The sequence below is a fragment of the Neofelis nebulosa genome, chromosome 8, assembly GCF_028018385.1.
Source record: "Neofelis nebulosa isolate mNeoNeb1 chromosome 8, mNeoNeb1.pri, whole genome shotgun sequence".
NCBI lineage: Eukaryota > Metazoa > Chordata > Mammalia > Carnivora > Felidae > Neofelis > Neofelis nebulosa.
Genome location: NC_080789.1, coordinates 95,868,027 through 95,885,088, shown reverse-complemented (window position 1 = coordinate 95,885,088; position 17,062 = coordinate 95,868,027). Strand labels below are relative to the sequence as shown.

General features: G+C 41.1%; 1 protein-coding gene across 1 annotated transcript; it reads left to right on the top strand.

The window, feature by feature from the left end:
- Nucleotides 1-1,410: 1,410 nt before the first annotated feature.
- DDX47 (DEAD-box helicase 47) lies at nt 1,411-16,907 on the top strand. The gene is made up of 12 exons (XM_058743626.1): nt 1,411-1,540; nt 2,413-2,506; nt 8,297-8,485; nt 8,734-8,805; nt 9,037-9,155; nt 9,995-10,066; nt 10,162-10,278; nt 10,810-10,956; nt 11,503-11,640; nt 13,583-13,653; nt 14,689-14,818; nt 16,361-16,907. Exons 1-12 carry the CDS (start codon nt 1,454-1,456, stop codon nt 16,490-16,492), a joined length of 1,368 nt encoding a protein of 455 aa, XP_058599609.1. The 5' UTR covers nt 1,411-1,453; the 3' UTR covers nt 16,493-16,907.
- The last annotated feature ends 155 nt before the right edge of the window (nt 16,908-17,062 follow it).

The window sequence follows — 17,062 nt, the reverse complement described above, 5'->3', positions numbered from 1 at the left end:
AAAAAAATTTTATTACTATTAATTTTTTTAACATTTATTTATTTTTGAGAGAGAGAGAGAGAGAGAGACAGAGTGTGTGTGGGGTAGAGGCAGAGAGAGAGGGAGACACAGAATTCGAAGCAGGTATCAGGCTCTGAGCTGTCAGCACAGAGCCTGACCTGGGTTTTGAACTGACGAACCACGAGATCATGACCTGAGCTGAAGTTGAATGGTTAACCTACTGAGCCACCCAGGTGCCCCTAATTTTTTTTTTTTTTTTAATTTGAGAGAGAGAGAGAGAGAGAGAGAGAGAGCAGGTGAGAGGGGCACAGAGAGAAAGAGAGAGGAAGAGAGAATCTTAAGCAGGCTCCATGCTCAGCGTGGACCCAGGGCTCGAGCCCACGACACTGAGATCCTGACCTGAGCCAAAATCCAGAGTCGGATGCTGACCCAACTAAGACACCCAGGCACCCTCTGGGTATATATTTTAAATGCACATGACATATTTTATACTTTTCCCACTCAGCACTAGGTTTTTGAGATCTAGCTTTATTGTTATAGGCCCATTTGCTCACACCGTGGACACGTTTTAATTATCCACTCTCCCAAGGATGCATACCAGCTGCCTCCAATAATATGAGCACTGTGGCTCCGTGTGAGAACCTGCATGCTGGAGGATTGTGCTTGCTGGGCACAGCCACCTGCAACATAAAATAACTTTTAATTTGCCTCAGTAGTGGCAGACTGTTTCCCAGAACAGCCTCATTGGCTACACTTCCTCTGGACCTTTGCGTTTGCTGTTCCTTTAGTCTGAAATAATTGTCCCCTGGACTCTTCAAGAGACTGTCTTCTCACCAGTGAGATCTCAGCTCAATTATCACTGCTTCCCAGAGGCCTTGCCCAAGCTCACAGTTGTCCCCACAACCTGTCCTCCCCAGGTTACTCTCCATCATTTTTATTTGTTTGTTACATCATAGCATTTTTCACAGTTTGAAATTATCTGTGATCATTTATTCATTATCTGTCTTCTCCACAGCAACGGATGCTGTCCTGGCCACTAGGCATCTAGTATAGCCCTAGCATATGGTGGGTTCAACTGAGTAAATGAATGAAACAATTATAATAAATAAATAATATTGCAGTATCACCCTGTTCAATGCTGTATGATTGGAGAAGCAAGCAACATAACAGGCGTGAGAGGTGGGAATAACTTCTTATAAGGATCCTAAAGGACAGACAGGAGGCCCAGGTCATCAGCGCCTTCTGCACTCCTCTCAGTTCCACAAGCCTACACGTTAATATCCATCCCCCACCCCCTTTTTAAAACTAAGTTCCACAGGGCCTCAGCCCTCCGGCCGGCAAGTCCCAACCAGTCCGCAGGGGGGCGCCCAGAACACGCTGGCCGGGGAGAACTAAAACTACATTTCCCGGCACCCCGCGCGCCGGTGACCCGCTTCCGGAGTGCGCGGAAGACATGGCGGCGCCCGAGGAGCACGATTCTCCGACTGAAGCGCCTCAGCCGGCGGTGCAAGAGGAGGAAACTAAAACTTTTAAAGATCTGGTGAGCGTGGATGACTCAGGCTTTTCTTTGTACTGCTGACACTGGGCGCAGGCAGAGTCCATTTGCCTTAGGTTCCGGCTAACAGTGTATAGACGCAGCTGGGGCCTAGCTTGGGTTTCCTTCAGAATTTCCGAAACTTGGGTTCCAGACGCTCTCCCTAAGCCTCTGGGTTTGGATGGTGGGAGGGCTGCCCGTCCCTGAGAGTCCCCATTTGCGCTTTTCTCCCTTTTGGTGTGGCGACGTTTGTATTTGTAAGTTCCCCCCTCCCCCCCTCGGAGTAAGATGCAACGGGTTTGGATGCTGACCCAAGTCACTTACTAGAGGCACGTTGTTACCTCGCGGTGCCTCACTTTCCACATCTGTAAATTGGGGGTAATAATACGTACTTCAGCGAATTGTGAGGCTTGAATGAAATAGTGCACGTGAAGAGCTTGGGTTTGTCTCTTTGAGTAGAAAGTGTTAAGTCTTGAAGTACTGCTGTCTCCTAGTGCTCATAAAGAGCGGACCGAGTAGGCTCGCAATACTTCTTGAATCCAAGCGTGAGGGATGCACATGTCACCAGCAGGGTGGCTCCGATAGTCATTTAATTAGGATGGAGGCAGGGGCGCCTGGGTGGCTCAGTGGGTTAAGCAGCCGACTTTGGCTCGGGTCACGATCTTGTGGTTCCCGGGTTCCAGCCTGGCTGCGGCTCTGTGCTGACAGCTCAGAGCTTGGAGCCTGCTTCGGATTTTGTGTTAACCCCCTCTCTGCCCCTCCCCTGCTCATGCTCTCTCTTTCTCTCAAAAATAAAATAAACATTAAAAAAAAAAAATTAGCTGGGAGGCAAGTGTGTGTGTTCCTCTTTGCTAAAGTGTATTTTTCTGAATTCTAAGGGTGTGACAGATGTGTTGTGTGAAGCTTGTGACCAGTTGGGATGGACAAAGCCCACAAAGATCCAGATTGAAGCTATTCCTTTGGCCTTACAAGGTAGGTTGAAATTAAACATGTGGCTTAATACAGGTTCAGTATGAAGTTATACTCAATCAACTACTTAACCACTTTTGAGAGCTGTTGTTGTATACTTCAAGTAATAAAAATATGGTCACTAAAGATACAAAATTTGTGGCGTATTGGCTTTTGAAAAAGTAATTCTGTTCTACTGAGCTTACTTTCTATAAGGAGATTTGTTGTTTGCAACAGGTGCTAACTTTAAGGACACACTGGATTAAAGTGTATGAACAAGAAACTTGTTAGGAATTATGAATCAGTAAGTGCAGATTTACATAAGGGTGCCTGGAACACACATCAGTATCTAGAGGAGTTGGGAGCTCTCGCTTTGTGAGACGTGTTTATCACATTTTCAGAAGAATGGCTAACGTGTTTGATGACTAGTGGGACTGAAACTAACAGGGTGAACTTTCATGGGAGTAGAGGTAAAGTCCTGCTCTTAGATTCCCAAAGCCCAGCTTCACAGTGTTAGGGTTGGTGGTAAAAGAGACCTAGCAATGTTCACTGAAATTCATTAAGTTCCATAGAGAAAATGAATGGAATCTTAGCTACATTAGTATAAGAGATTTTCCAGGCAAGCAAAAAAAAAAAAAAAAAAAAAGAAAAAAAATGTATGAACGTATCCGTATGTAGAATTTACCCCTCACTCTGAATTCCTCTCCCATATGTCCCAGGTTAAGAACTCTTGAACTAGCTCTAGTGAGAGAAATGCCTTTGCTGGTTAGAACACATCTAGAATATTATGCTTACTTCTGGGGCCCAGTTTTGAGGGACCAAGAGTGGCAGTGAGTGTGGTATAGTAACAAGAATAGTCCTAAATAGTTAAAGGACCTGAGTGCATTCAGTCTGCAGAAGAGTAGATCTGGATGGATATGGTAACTGACTTCAGTGATTTGGAGAGCTGTCATGTGGGAAAGTAATTAGACTTACTCTATGAAATTCCATTTGCTCCTTCTATAAATAGTAAGTATCTGATACAAGTGTAAGGCACCAGAAGTTAAGATTCTGCCCACTCTAAGAACTTAGAGTCTAGTAAGGAGATAATTATAAATCTATTACAAAGTGAACTGGGACATAAGAAAGTTACATTCCAAGTGCACTGAGGGAGGAGAAGAGATTACTACTCATTGGAATGGACTAGAGTAAACTTTAGTTTTTGGCTGGAAAGGTTGGAAAGACATTCAAGCGGAACCTTGAAGACTGAATAAGATTTAGACATTCGTGCATGATGGGAGGGGAGGACCTTCTAGGCATAGGGAACAATATGAAAAAAAAGCTAAGGAGGCTGGAACACATGGGCATGTGTGGAGGCTTGCAACTACTTAATAGAGAATAGGGAAAGGATTAGTAAAGTCTTTGGGGCCAGATTATGCAGGACTTAAATGTGGGTAAAGGAATTTGGTCTTTGTTCCATGGGCAGTGGAGTGCCTTTGGGGATTATTATTATTATTATTTTTTAACATTTTTAATTTATTTTTGGGACAGAGAGAGACAGAGCATGAACGGGGGAGGGGCAGAGAGAGAGGGAGACACAGAATCGGAAACAGGCTCCAGGCTCCGAGCCATCAGCCCAGAGCCCGACGCGGGGCTCGAACTCACGGACCGCAAGATCGTGACCTGGCTGAAGTCGGACGCTTAACCGACTGCGCCACCCAGGCGCCCCGGGGATTATTTTTTTAGCAGGAGAATGAAATGCTTAGAGTTGTTTTCTTGGACTATTAATCTCATAGCTTTATAAGGAAATTTAGAGATGAGAGACAAGAGGCTGGGAGACCAATTAGGAGGGCATCGCGGTAATTTTGGCAATAAATAAAGGGTAGGGTAGAGGTAGTGAGAAAGAAAGAAAAATGATAGAAAAGGAGTCATGATTTTATAACTAGTTAGTTAATGGAAGGCAAGGGGTAGGGAAATCTAGGATCGTTGCCTGTGTGTTTAGGACATATTACTGGTGTAAAAAGGGAACATAGGAGGAAAAATAATTTCAGGAAAGAGGAGTTCAGTTGGAAATAATTGATTTTGGGCATCAAAGAAATAGACTTGACTGACGCACAGGTGGAATCTGGGAATCAGAGCTTGATTAAGAGTCCAGAACTGGATGCAGATACCACATCCAAAGAGAAGTTGTAGCTGAAACTGTGGAAATGGCTGAGGTTGCCACATAGGGTCAAGAGATGACAAGGGGAGAAATGGAGACTCAATAACAGGTTGAAAATCATGAGAGGACAGTTTCATACAAATTAGGTAAGGGAGAGTGTTTTAGGGAGGGGGTCGTAAACACTTTCAAGTTGTCTAGAGACGCTAAGAGGATGAGGATTGTGTAAAGACCATTAGTGGGGAAGAAGTTTCGGCAGCCAGAAGTACTGGAATTGCTTTAAAAAGCAAAAAGAAGGGTTGGTGCTTTCTGGCATTTTCCTGCCTGCCCTACAGCATGTGTTGGAAGAATGAACCCAAATTAGGTGGTGGTAATAATTCTTAAATTATTTATAATGTTTTCAGTAAAAAGTTTGTATTTAATGCAGAGAAAGTAGGAGTCCATGAAAGATTACTAGGAACTGAGTGATGTGACTGATATAATCATCATGGAAAGTATTTTTATTCTTGAGGTTATCTCATTCTAAGGAGCAGTTTACAAATGCTTCATTTAAAAAACCTATAGACACTGGCTCTAAGCAAGAGATTTAAATAATCTAACAAAGTTTTTCTTTTGTCTTCTCTTAAATTAACTTTAAAATTTAGTTTGAGTACTAATGATGGTGTCAGTTTCTACAAAATTATGGCATCCTGGGTCCATCCATTGTTCTTAAACTTACAACAATTCTGAAAGGCAGGAATGATTATTTTATTGGTGATGGCCAGTGGATTAAGTACCTTGGGTGGGTGCACATAACTTGCTATCAGTAGACCTAGAATTTGAATAATAGGATGTTCTAGTGAAAAGCCTGTGTTCTTGGCCCTATATTATAGTGTTATAGTGGGGAGAGCAAAATCTTTTGATGATTTTTGAGGATGCTTTTCTTCGCATCTGTTTCATGTATTAAGTTTATTTTTCAAAAAAATTTTTTAACATTTTAATTTGTTTTTGAGAGACACAGCACGAACGGGGGAGGGACAGAGAGAGAGGGAGACACAGAATCCGAAGCAGGCTCCAGGCACCAATCTGTCAGCACAGAGCCCGATGGGGGCTCGAACCCACCATCCGTGAGATCATGACCTGAGCTGAAGTCGGACGCTTAACCGACTGAGCCACCCAGACACTCCATATTAAGTTTATTTTTAATTCAGAGATCACTCAAAGTCCTCTAGGAATTTCAGACAGTTTTTTGAATGGCTGCCATATACCAAGTAGTTGTGTTAGGTGCTAGCAGTGTGGCAGGTGAATGAATTTATTCCTGCTCCTCTTACTGGGTGTTCATTCTACACAGATGCTACCACTGGAAAGGCTTACAGGTTGTGAGAAGAAGAAAAGAGATAATAGAGAAAAATAATTTCACAAAGTGAATATTGCTTTGTGGGCGGTGGGCGTTACAGCCACATGGATTGAGAGACTTAAGCTCCTTTATCTCCCTAAATCTTTCTTGTATACCCCTTTCTTCTGAAATTTTAAGACTTCCCTTGAAAGAAAAGGGGAACAGATCCCAGTGGGTGTGTTTTTGTTCTTGTTCTTGTTTTTGTTTTTATTTTCCTGTTCTAGAAGGTGTGTTGTACCCAGGCAGGGAGGGCAGAATCCCCACAAAGTTGGGGAATAAAAGGCTTTGGAAGCCCTTAGCTCACAAATAGGTAGAGGCTGTTGCAATGCATTATCACTTACCCTACAACCAAGAGGAACATTAAAGTTAGTAAATGAGGGAGAAATTTTATCCGTATATTGTCATTTGTTGCTCTGACCTTTACAAAATTAGTGCATTGTCTGGTCTGACTTATAATTCACAACCTCACCTGTACTTTTATAGGTAACATCGATGTTACTGTTTAGAAGGGTAAATGGTAGAGTTCACTAGACTATGGCGTTGTTTGCTGTGGCTTGGCAGGATCCTAGTTTAAGTGATCAATGTCTAAAAGACGGATGTTGAGAAGTCTGCTCTACTTGATATCAATCACTCTCCTTTCTTGAGCTCTCTTCCTCCTCAATTTCAAGTCAGTATTATCTTCTGTCTTTCCAGCTATTCTTTATGAGATTCTTCTGGTTCCTTTCCTTTTTCCTTGTAAGGTTAATTCTATCTTTATCCTTCTTTTTTTCCTCACTCTGAAAACACTACTAAGATTTCTCATCCAGTCCTGAAGCTTTAACACTATCTGCATCAGTGAGTCTCAGCCAGTGCTCATCAGAATTACCTGTCTTACTTGTAAAACAGTAGAGATTTCTAGAGTCACTGAATCAGAATTTCCACATGTGTGACCTGGGCATGTATAGGTATAAGAATCCCATAGGTTATTCTGATGTGTCTGCCCTTGGGGGAGCAAAACTGTTAGGATGCTCCCACTTCTGTGTCTCTAGCCTGTACTTCTCCGCTGAGCTCCAAACAAGTGCGTCCAACTGGTTTTTAGATATTTCTCTCTGAGCCTGTTGCAGAAACCTCAAGTTCCTATGTTCAAACCAGAGTCATTGTTTTCCTCACCAGAGCTAATTTTCTATATGCCCTTAGAAACCCATGTGTCAACCACATTTTCTTTCATTACTTTGTACATCTCACTTGTTTGTATCCTCACTGTCTTGCCTCAGTTCAGACCACCATACTAACTCCCCTGGTATCCTAACTGAGCTCTTACTTTCCTGTGTGTTCCCCATTCTGTTAAGGTCATCTTAGGTCATAAGGAAGAGAGTCACTCAGGTAACCTTGGAGAAAAGGGGTTTATTGTAGGGTTAATCCCTAGGTAAGGAAATCTCAGCAGTTATATACAGTCAGGGAACAATGTGAGCATCAACCGTGGAGGTCATTATCACTAGGAAGCAATCTCAGCAGGCGCTGTTGGAGTGCACAGCTACCTTGTGAGCTGCAGCCAGCCAGCCTAGAGATGGTGGCCTTGGTTTGGGAGTTAATTTCCAAATCTTATAGTTACGGCTTGATTGGTGATAACAGACCATGGGGACCTCTTCTTAAGGGATTACTTACGGCATTCTTCCCTCAGAAGAAGCAGTGTAAATGCATGTACTGTTGAGCTCCTTGGCTCATTATGCCATCAGGCATAGGGATTATCTTCCTAAGGAGTAACATTGATCGTCATGTTCCCTGCTTAAAATCCTTTAATTCTCTGTCTTACAGGAAGACATCAAAACACCCTATCATGGCTTTCTAGCCTCATTCTTCTCCCTCTCCCTCCTTAACATTTCTGTGTTCCTGCCGCATTGTACTTCTCACTCTCCCTGCACGTGGCTGTGTTCTTTACAGCCTCCGTCCTCTGTTCTCTTATAGGAATGTGCTTCCTTTCTTTCTTTGCTTAATTCCAGATTTAATTTACTCATCAGGTCTGTTAGCCTTTCCTGACTCCCCTGGGCAGTGAGTTACTCCTTCCGTTGTGTTCTCACTGTATGTTGTAGGGGCCTGTTGTAAAGCCCTTATCACATTATATCATATTTGTGTATGTCACCCCTGGGTTTTAAGCTTACCTAGGACAGAGACTATGTCTTCTGTCTGTTCAACCTTCCTCTCCCTCCAGTTCATCAAATATTTATTCACTGTCTACTTTGTGCCCACGTTGTGTCATTGTAGAAAAAGGGAAATAATGCAGAGAGCGTTTCTTTGCTGTTAGAGGTTTTCTTTTTCTTCCTAGGTCGTGATATCATCGGGCTGGCGGAAACTGGCTCTGGAAAAACGGGGGCCTTCGCTTTGCCCATTCTGAATGCACTGTTGGAGACGCCCCAGCGATTGTTTGCCTTAGTTCTCACGCCCACTCGGGAGTTGGCCTTTCAGATCTCAGAGCAGTTTGAAGCCCTGGGGTCTTCCATTGGTGTGCAAAGCGGTAAGTGTCTGACAGGAAAGGAACTGTAGAGTTTCTTCATAAGTTGAAAATGAATGGAAAAGGAGAATAGAAGCAAATATTATTAACATGACTTTATTGACCTTAAGAGCGAATTTGGTATTTTAGCTTTAGGGAAAGTTATACGGGAAGAAAAATTTAAGTAGAAATCTAGCTCTGGCTTAAAACGTATTCAGTGAACTATGGAAAAAATTGAGGGTCTCTGTTCTGTATTCTTTTTGTTTCTGTAGCTGTGATTGTAGGTGGAATCGATTCAATGTCCCAGTCTCTGGCCCTGGCGAAAAAACCACATGTAATAATAGGTGAGTAATTGACAACGGTAAAAGGCACTGACAACGATGAATTGGAGAAGATCTGTCCATGTTGCATAAAACTTATTTGTGTAGAAAGATTTTGAAGAAAGGATTTTTGTGGTCTTGTTTTATTTTTTAATTTCCGAAATTTTGGGGGGCTTGGTGGGTCGGGTGGTTGGTAACTTTTCTTTTTGTCCTAGTTCTTAAACATTGCCCTTTCTCTTCAACCTTTCTTGATAGCAACTCCTGGTCGACTGATAGACCACTTGGAAAATACAAAAGGTTTCAACTTAAGAGCCCTCAAATACTTGGTTATGGATGAGGCAGACCGAATATTGAATATGGATTTTGAGACAGAGGTGAGCACCCAGTTTCTTTCCTCATTGTAGGACATCTCAAGTGCCCTCTTTCAAACTTTGGTTCATTGCACAACTGCTTTGTGGAATACTATATCGTTATCAGTTAATTTAAACATTTCTGCTGCCTTTTTTTCAGTCTTGGTGTTCCTCACGTTGTCAGTGCCTCAGTATCCTCTAGAGAATATAGTCTGACTGTAGTTTTAGAGATGAGAAATTTCTACCAGATTTCGTTTCTATTTTATTTGATATATACCTCTTTCGTATACCTTGAAATATTTTTATTTTCTGTCATCATAGCTGACCCACTCATAACTTAGTTGATGAACACTTTTGACTTTTCTCTTAGATTAGCTCTACTGTAATTTAAACTGTTCTTTTCTCTGAGTGGCATTTTTTTTTTTTTTTTTTTTTTTTTTTTAATTTTTTTTTTTTTCAACTTTTTTTTATTTATTTATTTTTGGGACAGAGAGACAGAGCATGAACGGGGGAGGGGCAGAGAGAGAGGGAGACACAGAATCGGAAACAGGCTCCAGGCTCCGAGCCATCAGCCCAGAGCCCGACGCGGGGCTCGAACTCACGGACCGCAAGATCGTGACCTGGCTGAAGTCGGACGCTTAACCGACTGCGCCACCCAGGCGCCCCGAGTGGCATTTTTTTAAAACAGCATATAGTATGGTACAAATAATAAATATTCAATAAATTTTAGCTGAATTGAATGGAATTTTTGAGTTCCCAAATTCCCACAGTGATATATTTAGTTTTTCATTCTCTGCTTCACAAAGAGCATTTGTAAATATCCACTCTAAATGTTACGTTGGTATCCTTTCTTTGTGCCTTAGGTTGACAAGATTCTCAAAGTGATTCCCCGAGATCGGAAAACGTTTCTCTTCTCAGCCACCATGACCAAGAAGGTGAAGTTTTCTAGCACTTCTGATTTCTTCTTTATTAAGTGATAAGTAAAAACAGCATTTAGGAATCAGTGTACTATTCCAGGTTTTTTCTGCAGGTGCAAAAACTTCAGCGAGCAGCACTGAAGAATCCTGTGAAATGTGCTGTTTCCTCCAAATACCAGACAGTTGAGAAATTACAGCAATATTACCTTTTTATTCCTTCTAAATTCAAGGTAAAGTGTTTACTTTGATCGTTCCTGCCTCTCCCTCTCCTTCCTCACTACAGCATCTGAAAGTGTGTCCACTTTTGATTAGCTAAGAGTTGTGCTACTGTTTGTTTTAGAACACATACTGTGCTTATATTTATCACTGATAAAGTCAAACATTCCGGGAATTCACAGCATGCTAAACCACAATAATGAAGTCATGATGTAATTCCTTTCCAGCCCCATTCTTGAAGTAGTTTTTCTTTTGTCTCCTGATTATGTGGCTTTTTTATAGGCAAGGGACCCTCGTTTTATGCTTTGGTGTAGGGACTTTTCCTGGTTGCCGAGTATAGATTTCCTTGTGCTTGGCTCCAGGCATGTGAAATTCATGGTTCACAGAGATGATAATGCTGCTTCAGGAGTGCAAACTGGCAGCTGGGGTCTGGGTAATTGAGAGTCAACTATAGGCTTAGTTTTTTAGATAATTTATCTTCCCGGGACTCCAGTCTTTTCTTCAGATCAGTTACTTACATTGATTGTTTTGGGTTTGTAACTTAGGATACCTACCTGGTTTACATTCTAAATGAACTGGCTGGAAACTCCTTTATGATATTCTGCAGCACCTGTAACAATACTCAGAGAACAGCTTTGCTGCTTCGAAATCTTGGATTCACTGCTATTCCCCTCCATGGACAGATGAGTCAGGTAAAGATTCTTTGGCATCATTAGTGGTGAAACGTGGTGTGAAAAGGGTAAAGCTTATAGCAGTAGTTCTATACAATAACAACATGAGGTGTTCATGCATCTTTTCAGAATTGTTTTGATTTTATGGGCTTTAAAGTGTTGCTCTAGTTGCTTACTTCCTCCTTTTAGGATAGTAAGAGGCTCAAATTAGAAGATTTCATAGTTACTTGTCTGGTATGGAAGCTTTTCAGTTGATTTATTCAGCTCTAGTGCTAACGTTGATTCTTTGGTCTCTAAAGATGTTTCATAAATTATTTTTCAACTATGTGTCATGTTAAACAATCCCCGTTTCCTGTTAGTATTTTCTAGCCTCGTCTTAAATATTTTTTTGTTGCTTCCATGTTTCCTTCTGATCTGTGGAGCCTAGTTTGGACTTAGGGGAAACATCCTTTTAAAAATTTCTGTCTTGGTTCTTATATTTAGTGTTTCTAGTTTGTGTGTCTTAGATTCTGAGATTCCTTAGTTTATCAAGATTAACATTCTTTTCATTTCTTTTCATCATGTCAGAGCAAACGCTTAGGATCCCTTAATAAGTTTAAGGCAAAGGCTCGTTCTATTCTTCTAGCAACTGATGTTGCAAGCCGAGGTTTGGACATACCTCATGTGGATGTAGTTGTTAACTTTGACATTCCTACCCATTCCAAGGTGAGTCCCATTGCTGACCTGACTTTCTTTAAAAAAAAAATTTTTTTAATGTTGATTTGATGTGTAATGTTTTTTTTTGAGAGAGAGACAGAATGTGAATGGGGGGGGAGGAGAGAGAGGGAGACACAGAATCTGAGGAAGGCTCCAGACTCTTGAGCTGTCAGCACAGAGCCCCATGTGGGGCTTGAACCTACAAACTATGAGATCATGACCTGAGCGGAAGTCGGACACTCAACTGACTCAGCCACCCAGGTGTCCCTGCTGACTTGACTTTCTAGTTTTGAACTGTATTTCTTTCTTTCTTTTTTTTTTTTTTAAATTGAGGTATAATTGACATAAAAGATTAGTTTTAGTTGTATAACATAATGGTATGATGTTTGTATATATCAAAAAATGATTGCCACAAGTCTAGTTACCATACATTGTTATATGAGTTTTTTTTCTTGCACTGAGAACTTTTAGGGTCTACTCTCTTAGCAGCTTTCAAATGTGTAATATAGTATTATTAACTGTTTTTGCTATGCTGTACATTTCACTCCCATGGCTTACTTGTATTATAACTTGAGGTTTGTACTTTCTGACTCCCTTCACCCAGTTGATTCCCTACTCCCATTATTTCCACCTTTGGAAACCACCAAATATGTTGTCTATGTTATGAGCTCAGTTTGTTTTTTTTTTAGATTCCACATATAAGTTAGATCATACACTATTTATTTTTTTCAGACTTATTTCACTTAGCATAATGTCTTTAACGTCCATCTCTATTATTGCAGATGGTAAGATTCAACTCTTTTTTATGGCTGAATAATATTCCAATGCGTCCAAAGTGTATTTTTTAAAAATATTCTTTTTTTTTTTTTTTAAATGTTTACTTATTTATTTTGAGAGGGAAGGAGAGAATCCCAAGCAAGCTCTGTTGCTGTCAGAGCAGAGCCCTACATGGGACTCGATCCCATGACCTCAAGATCATGACCTGAGCTGAAATCAAGAGTCAGATGCTTAACTGATTGGGCCACCCAGACGCCCCTCCAAACGGTGTTTCTTAATGGAATGTTTTCTGTATCCTTTTTTTTTCTTCTTAATCCTTTATTGGTTAAGTATCAAAAACTGGGAAAGCTCTTGATTTATTTTATTCTCGTTATCTTGCATGTGCCTGAGGATGTGATATTAATAAATGTGAATGAAGGTAGCCAAAGAGAGGTGTGAGATCACAGGAGTAGATGCAGCACGTGCTGATCTTTGTCAGTCTTACTTCTTCAGAGTCGTCAGCTTGTGGTTCTCAGTGTATCTCAGGGTTTCTCAGCCTTGGCACTACTAATGTTTTGGGCCAGCAGATTCTTTGCTGTGGGGCTGTCCTTCGCATTGTAGGATGCTTAGCAGCATTCCTGGCCTCTACCCATAGGTGACATTATGACAACCGCATATGTGTTCCGACATTTCCAAATATCCCTGGGGAGGACAGAATTGCCCCCAGAACAACTAGTATCTCTTGGCTTTGTATTTAACTGCTGTAGACAAGGTGCTGTCTCATTTGATTTTCCCAATAACTCTGTGGGCATGTGTTTCTATCCCTGTTTTATAAATAGAAACCAAGATTCGAAGAGGCTGTGTGACTTGTAGATAGTAGTGTAGCTGGTAGGTGGTAAGACCAGAGCCATGATGCAGGTCTGCCTCTAGATCCAGTGCTGTTTTTCTCTAGACCATGTTGTCGGCAGCCATGTAGATATGCTTTAGATTTGTCTTTCTGTAAAGAAAAGAGAGTTTTGTGCTGCAAGGAAAATAAAAAAGATGAAGTAGATTTATCTGAACAAATTGCCCAGTCCATTTTTCCATGTTTCAACATGAGTTTATTTCCTTTCAGAAGTTTGCAGTAAGACTTTGTGTTCATAGTTTTTTATTTAAATTTTATGTAACTCAGATTTATTTATGCTTTTTTTCTCAGGATTATATCCATCGAGTAGGTCGAACCGCTCGAGCTGGGCGTTCTGGAAAGGCTATCACCTTTGTCACACAGTAAGTAAGTTGACTTCAGGAGCAGAACAATGCAGAGAAAAGAGCAGAGCTTTGGTGCAGACTGACTTGGTGGCCTGACTTTGCCACTTACTGTAATAGTCATTTAACCTCCTTCATGTTGTTTTCAGCATTTGTAAAATGGAAATAATGGTATCTACTTAACAGAGCATTAATGAAGATTATATACATATGTATATATATACATGTATCCTATATATATATATATATATATATATATATATATATATATATATGTATGATCTAATGTAGCATTTGGCACATAGAAACACACAAACCTCTGCTCCTTCTTTCAACTGCTGAAGCTGGAGAGTAGTGACTTTTCCCTCAACTCAGAGTATTAGAATAATTATTTTGATTTTGCTTAAAAAACTTTAGGGGCGCCTGGGTGGCTCAGTCAGTTAAGCGTCCGACTTCGGCTCAGGTCATGATCTCACTGTCTGTGAGTTTGAGCCCTGCGTCGGGCTCTGTGCTGACTGCTCAGAGCCTGGAGCCTGCTTCAGATTCTGTGTCTCCCTCTCTCTCTGACCCTCCCCCGTTCATGCTCTGTCTCAAAAATAAATAAACGTTAAAAAAATTAAAAAAAATAAAAATAAAAAACTTTAATGTTTATTTTTGACAGACAGAGCATTAGCAGGGGAGGGGCAGAGAGACAGGGAGACACAGAATCCGAAGCAGGCTCCAGGCTCCGAGCTGTCAGCACAGAGCCCGACATGGGGCTCCAGCACAAACCACGAGATCATGACCAGAGCCGAAGTCAAACACTTAATCGACTGAGCCACCCAGGCGCCCCGATTTTGTTTTTAGAGAGACAAAATTTTGGCTTTTCTGGGAGTAAAAATATGTTGGGTGATCTTCTAGTGGGCTGTGTACCAAAGGTTGCTCTAATCAGTATTCTGGATTCAGTATTGTTTAAAACTTGCGTCAGTTGCCTCATACCGCATAATGTGTAGTTTGGGAATGGACAGACATCCGCGTTGTCAGCCAGCCAAAACCACACCAATTTTCCTTCCTCAGGTATGATGTAGAACTCTTCCAGCGCATAGAACACTTAATTGGGAAGAAACTGCCTGTCTTTCCAACACAGGATGATGAGGTTATGATGCTGACAGAGCGTGTCACTGAAGCCCAAAGATTTGCCCGAATGGTATGCAACTTACTTTTTCACCAACTTTTATGCAAATAATGGTAACTACGTGCTAGACGCTGTTGGATTAATCCTCATAACTAACTGCAGGAAGTATTATTTTATTCTAAATTTAAGATGAACATACTAACGTGTAGAGATGGTAGGTAATTTGAATCGAGGTCTGGACTCAGTCTGACCACAGTGACCACGTGCTCAGCCACTGTTCATGTTTCACATGTGGCAAGAAAACCTCTGGACTCGAGATCAGAAGACCCAGCTGTGAATTGGACATTGTGGTTTGAACAATGCGTCTGACCTCTCGGAATCAGTTCCTTGCCTGTAAATTGGAAATAACAGTTACCTTGATCCTTATAGGGGTTTTTTGGGCATCGGATAAGCTAACGTGAACTGCATAGTAACTAACAGTAAGTAGCAGTAATAATAATGGTGAGGATGGGAAGATTGTAAAAGAGAATCCTAGCAAGTGCTATCTGCTCCCTAGAGTTCTAGTCGGGGGGATGAAGAAACTTTGCCCCTGGGCTGCTTTCTGAGTAGCTGAGGCGTGGACTTGTGTTTTTCTGCTCACATAGAACTCTCATTTGGTATTTTGGTTTATAAAAGTATTAGATATACATTGGAAAGAATTTCAGAAAATATGGAAAAGATTAAAATAGTAAATGAGACATATGAGTTATCCCCCACGGTGAACATTTGGCTCTTGATAACATTTGGCTATTTTTCTTTTTTTAGCCATAATTAGATGTTATCTAATTGTATATGATTAACATTTTTTCTATTTTAACAAATATAGAGCAATGTGATCACTTCTCAGTGGCTACCAAAAATGCCATTATAAATATATAACATGACTTACATGGGTGTATATTTATGTCTTTTCATATGTTTTGTGTTTTAACTAGTACCATGTTGGACATCCTAGTATGTACAGCTTTGTGTACTCGTTTCCTTAGAATAAATTCCTAAAAGTAGAATTAGTTGTCGGGCCAAGGAGTAAATGGAGTTAAAATTTGAATTCATACAGAATACCAGATTCCTCCCTCTCCCACCCAGAAGAGCTGTCGGCAACAGTTTATGTGGGTGTCCCCACACCTTGACAAATACTAGATATTACCATTCTCTTAAATCTTTGCTGGCCTGCCATGTGTAAATAATAGCTTATTGTTTTAATTTTCATGTAAACATTTTTGTGTATTGGGGTTTTGGTCTTCTCCCTTTGTTAGTGTGAGGTATTAGGGAGTTATGTAGTGGTTTTTTTTTTTTTTTTATGTTTATTTTTGAGAGAGAAAGAGCGTGAGTGGGGGAGGGGCAGAGAGTAGGAGACACAGAAATCAAAGCAGGCTCCAGGAGTTGCCAGCACAGAGCCCAACACGGGGCTTGAACTCAAGAACTGCAAGATCATGACCTGAGCTGAAGTCAGCTGCTTAACCGACTGAGCCACCCAGGTGCCCCGGTGTTGGATTTTAAGGAGAGGAGAGCAGGATGTGTTACCCTCAGTGACAGTAATTCATTTTCAATCCCATCCTTTCTCTTTTCTTGCAGGAGTTAAGGGAGCATGGAGAAAAGAAGAAACGTGTGCGGGAGGACACTGGGGACAATGACGACACGGAGGGTGCTATGGGTGTCAGGAACAAGGTCGCTGGAGGGAAAATGAAGAAACGGAAAGGCCGTTAATTTCTTTTATAAAGACTTGATTTCAGCCTTTTGTTTCGTATAAGGGGATTGTAGAAGAGGATGAAGCCCCCTCCAGCACAGTTCCTCAGACCGAAATCTGTCACAGTGATGTCGAGAACCTGCTCATCTACTTGAGCACTTGCTTTCCTTCCGTAGGGTGCCATTACTGCACACCGCTCTTTACGGTGCTCGTGTCAGCTTTGGTTTCTTGGTCACGAGATGAGTAGGATGTGTTCTTTTATCACTTCACACAGACCTTTTGCTTTTTCAGCTGCAAGTCAAGGACTAGGTTGATGGAGCTCTGGACCTGTATTTGTAAAGGGAAGAAGCTTCTATATTTGTAAAACTGGTGATACTTAAGCAATCTCAGCTTGTGCTTCATTAGACCAAATGTGGACTAATAAATTTACCTACTATTTTTAAAAGATTCAAACTCCTTGAAAACCTTTACGGGTTGAGGGACTTTACAGATTTAAGTAAGATCTTAAGAAATTGACAGTGGCAGTTATGTGGTGAAATCATTGCTTGTTCTTAATTAAGGTAAACATTATTTATGATTTTTAAAGATCT

Coding starts and splice junctions, on each gene's coding strand:
- DDX47 (XM_058743626.1), top strand. CDS start 1,454: ATGGCGGCGCCCGAGGAGCACGATTCTCCGACTGAAGCGCCTCAGCCG. Junction 8,486..8,733: donor TTCCATTGGTGTGCAAAGCG/GTAAGTGTCTGA, acceptor TTGTTTCTGTAG/CTGTGATTGTAGGTGGAATC. Junction 10,279..10,809: donor TTATTCCTTCTAAATTCAAG/GTAAAGTGTTTA, acceptor TTTGTAACTTAG/GATACCTACCTGGTTTACAT.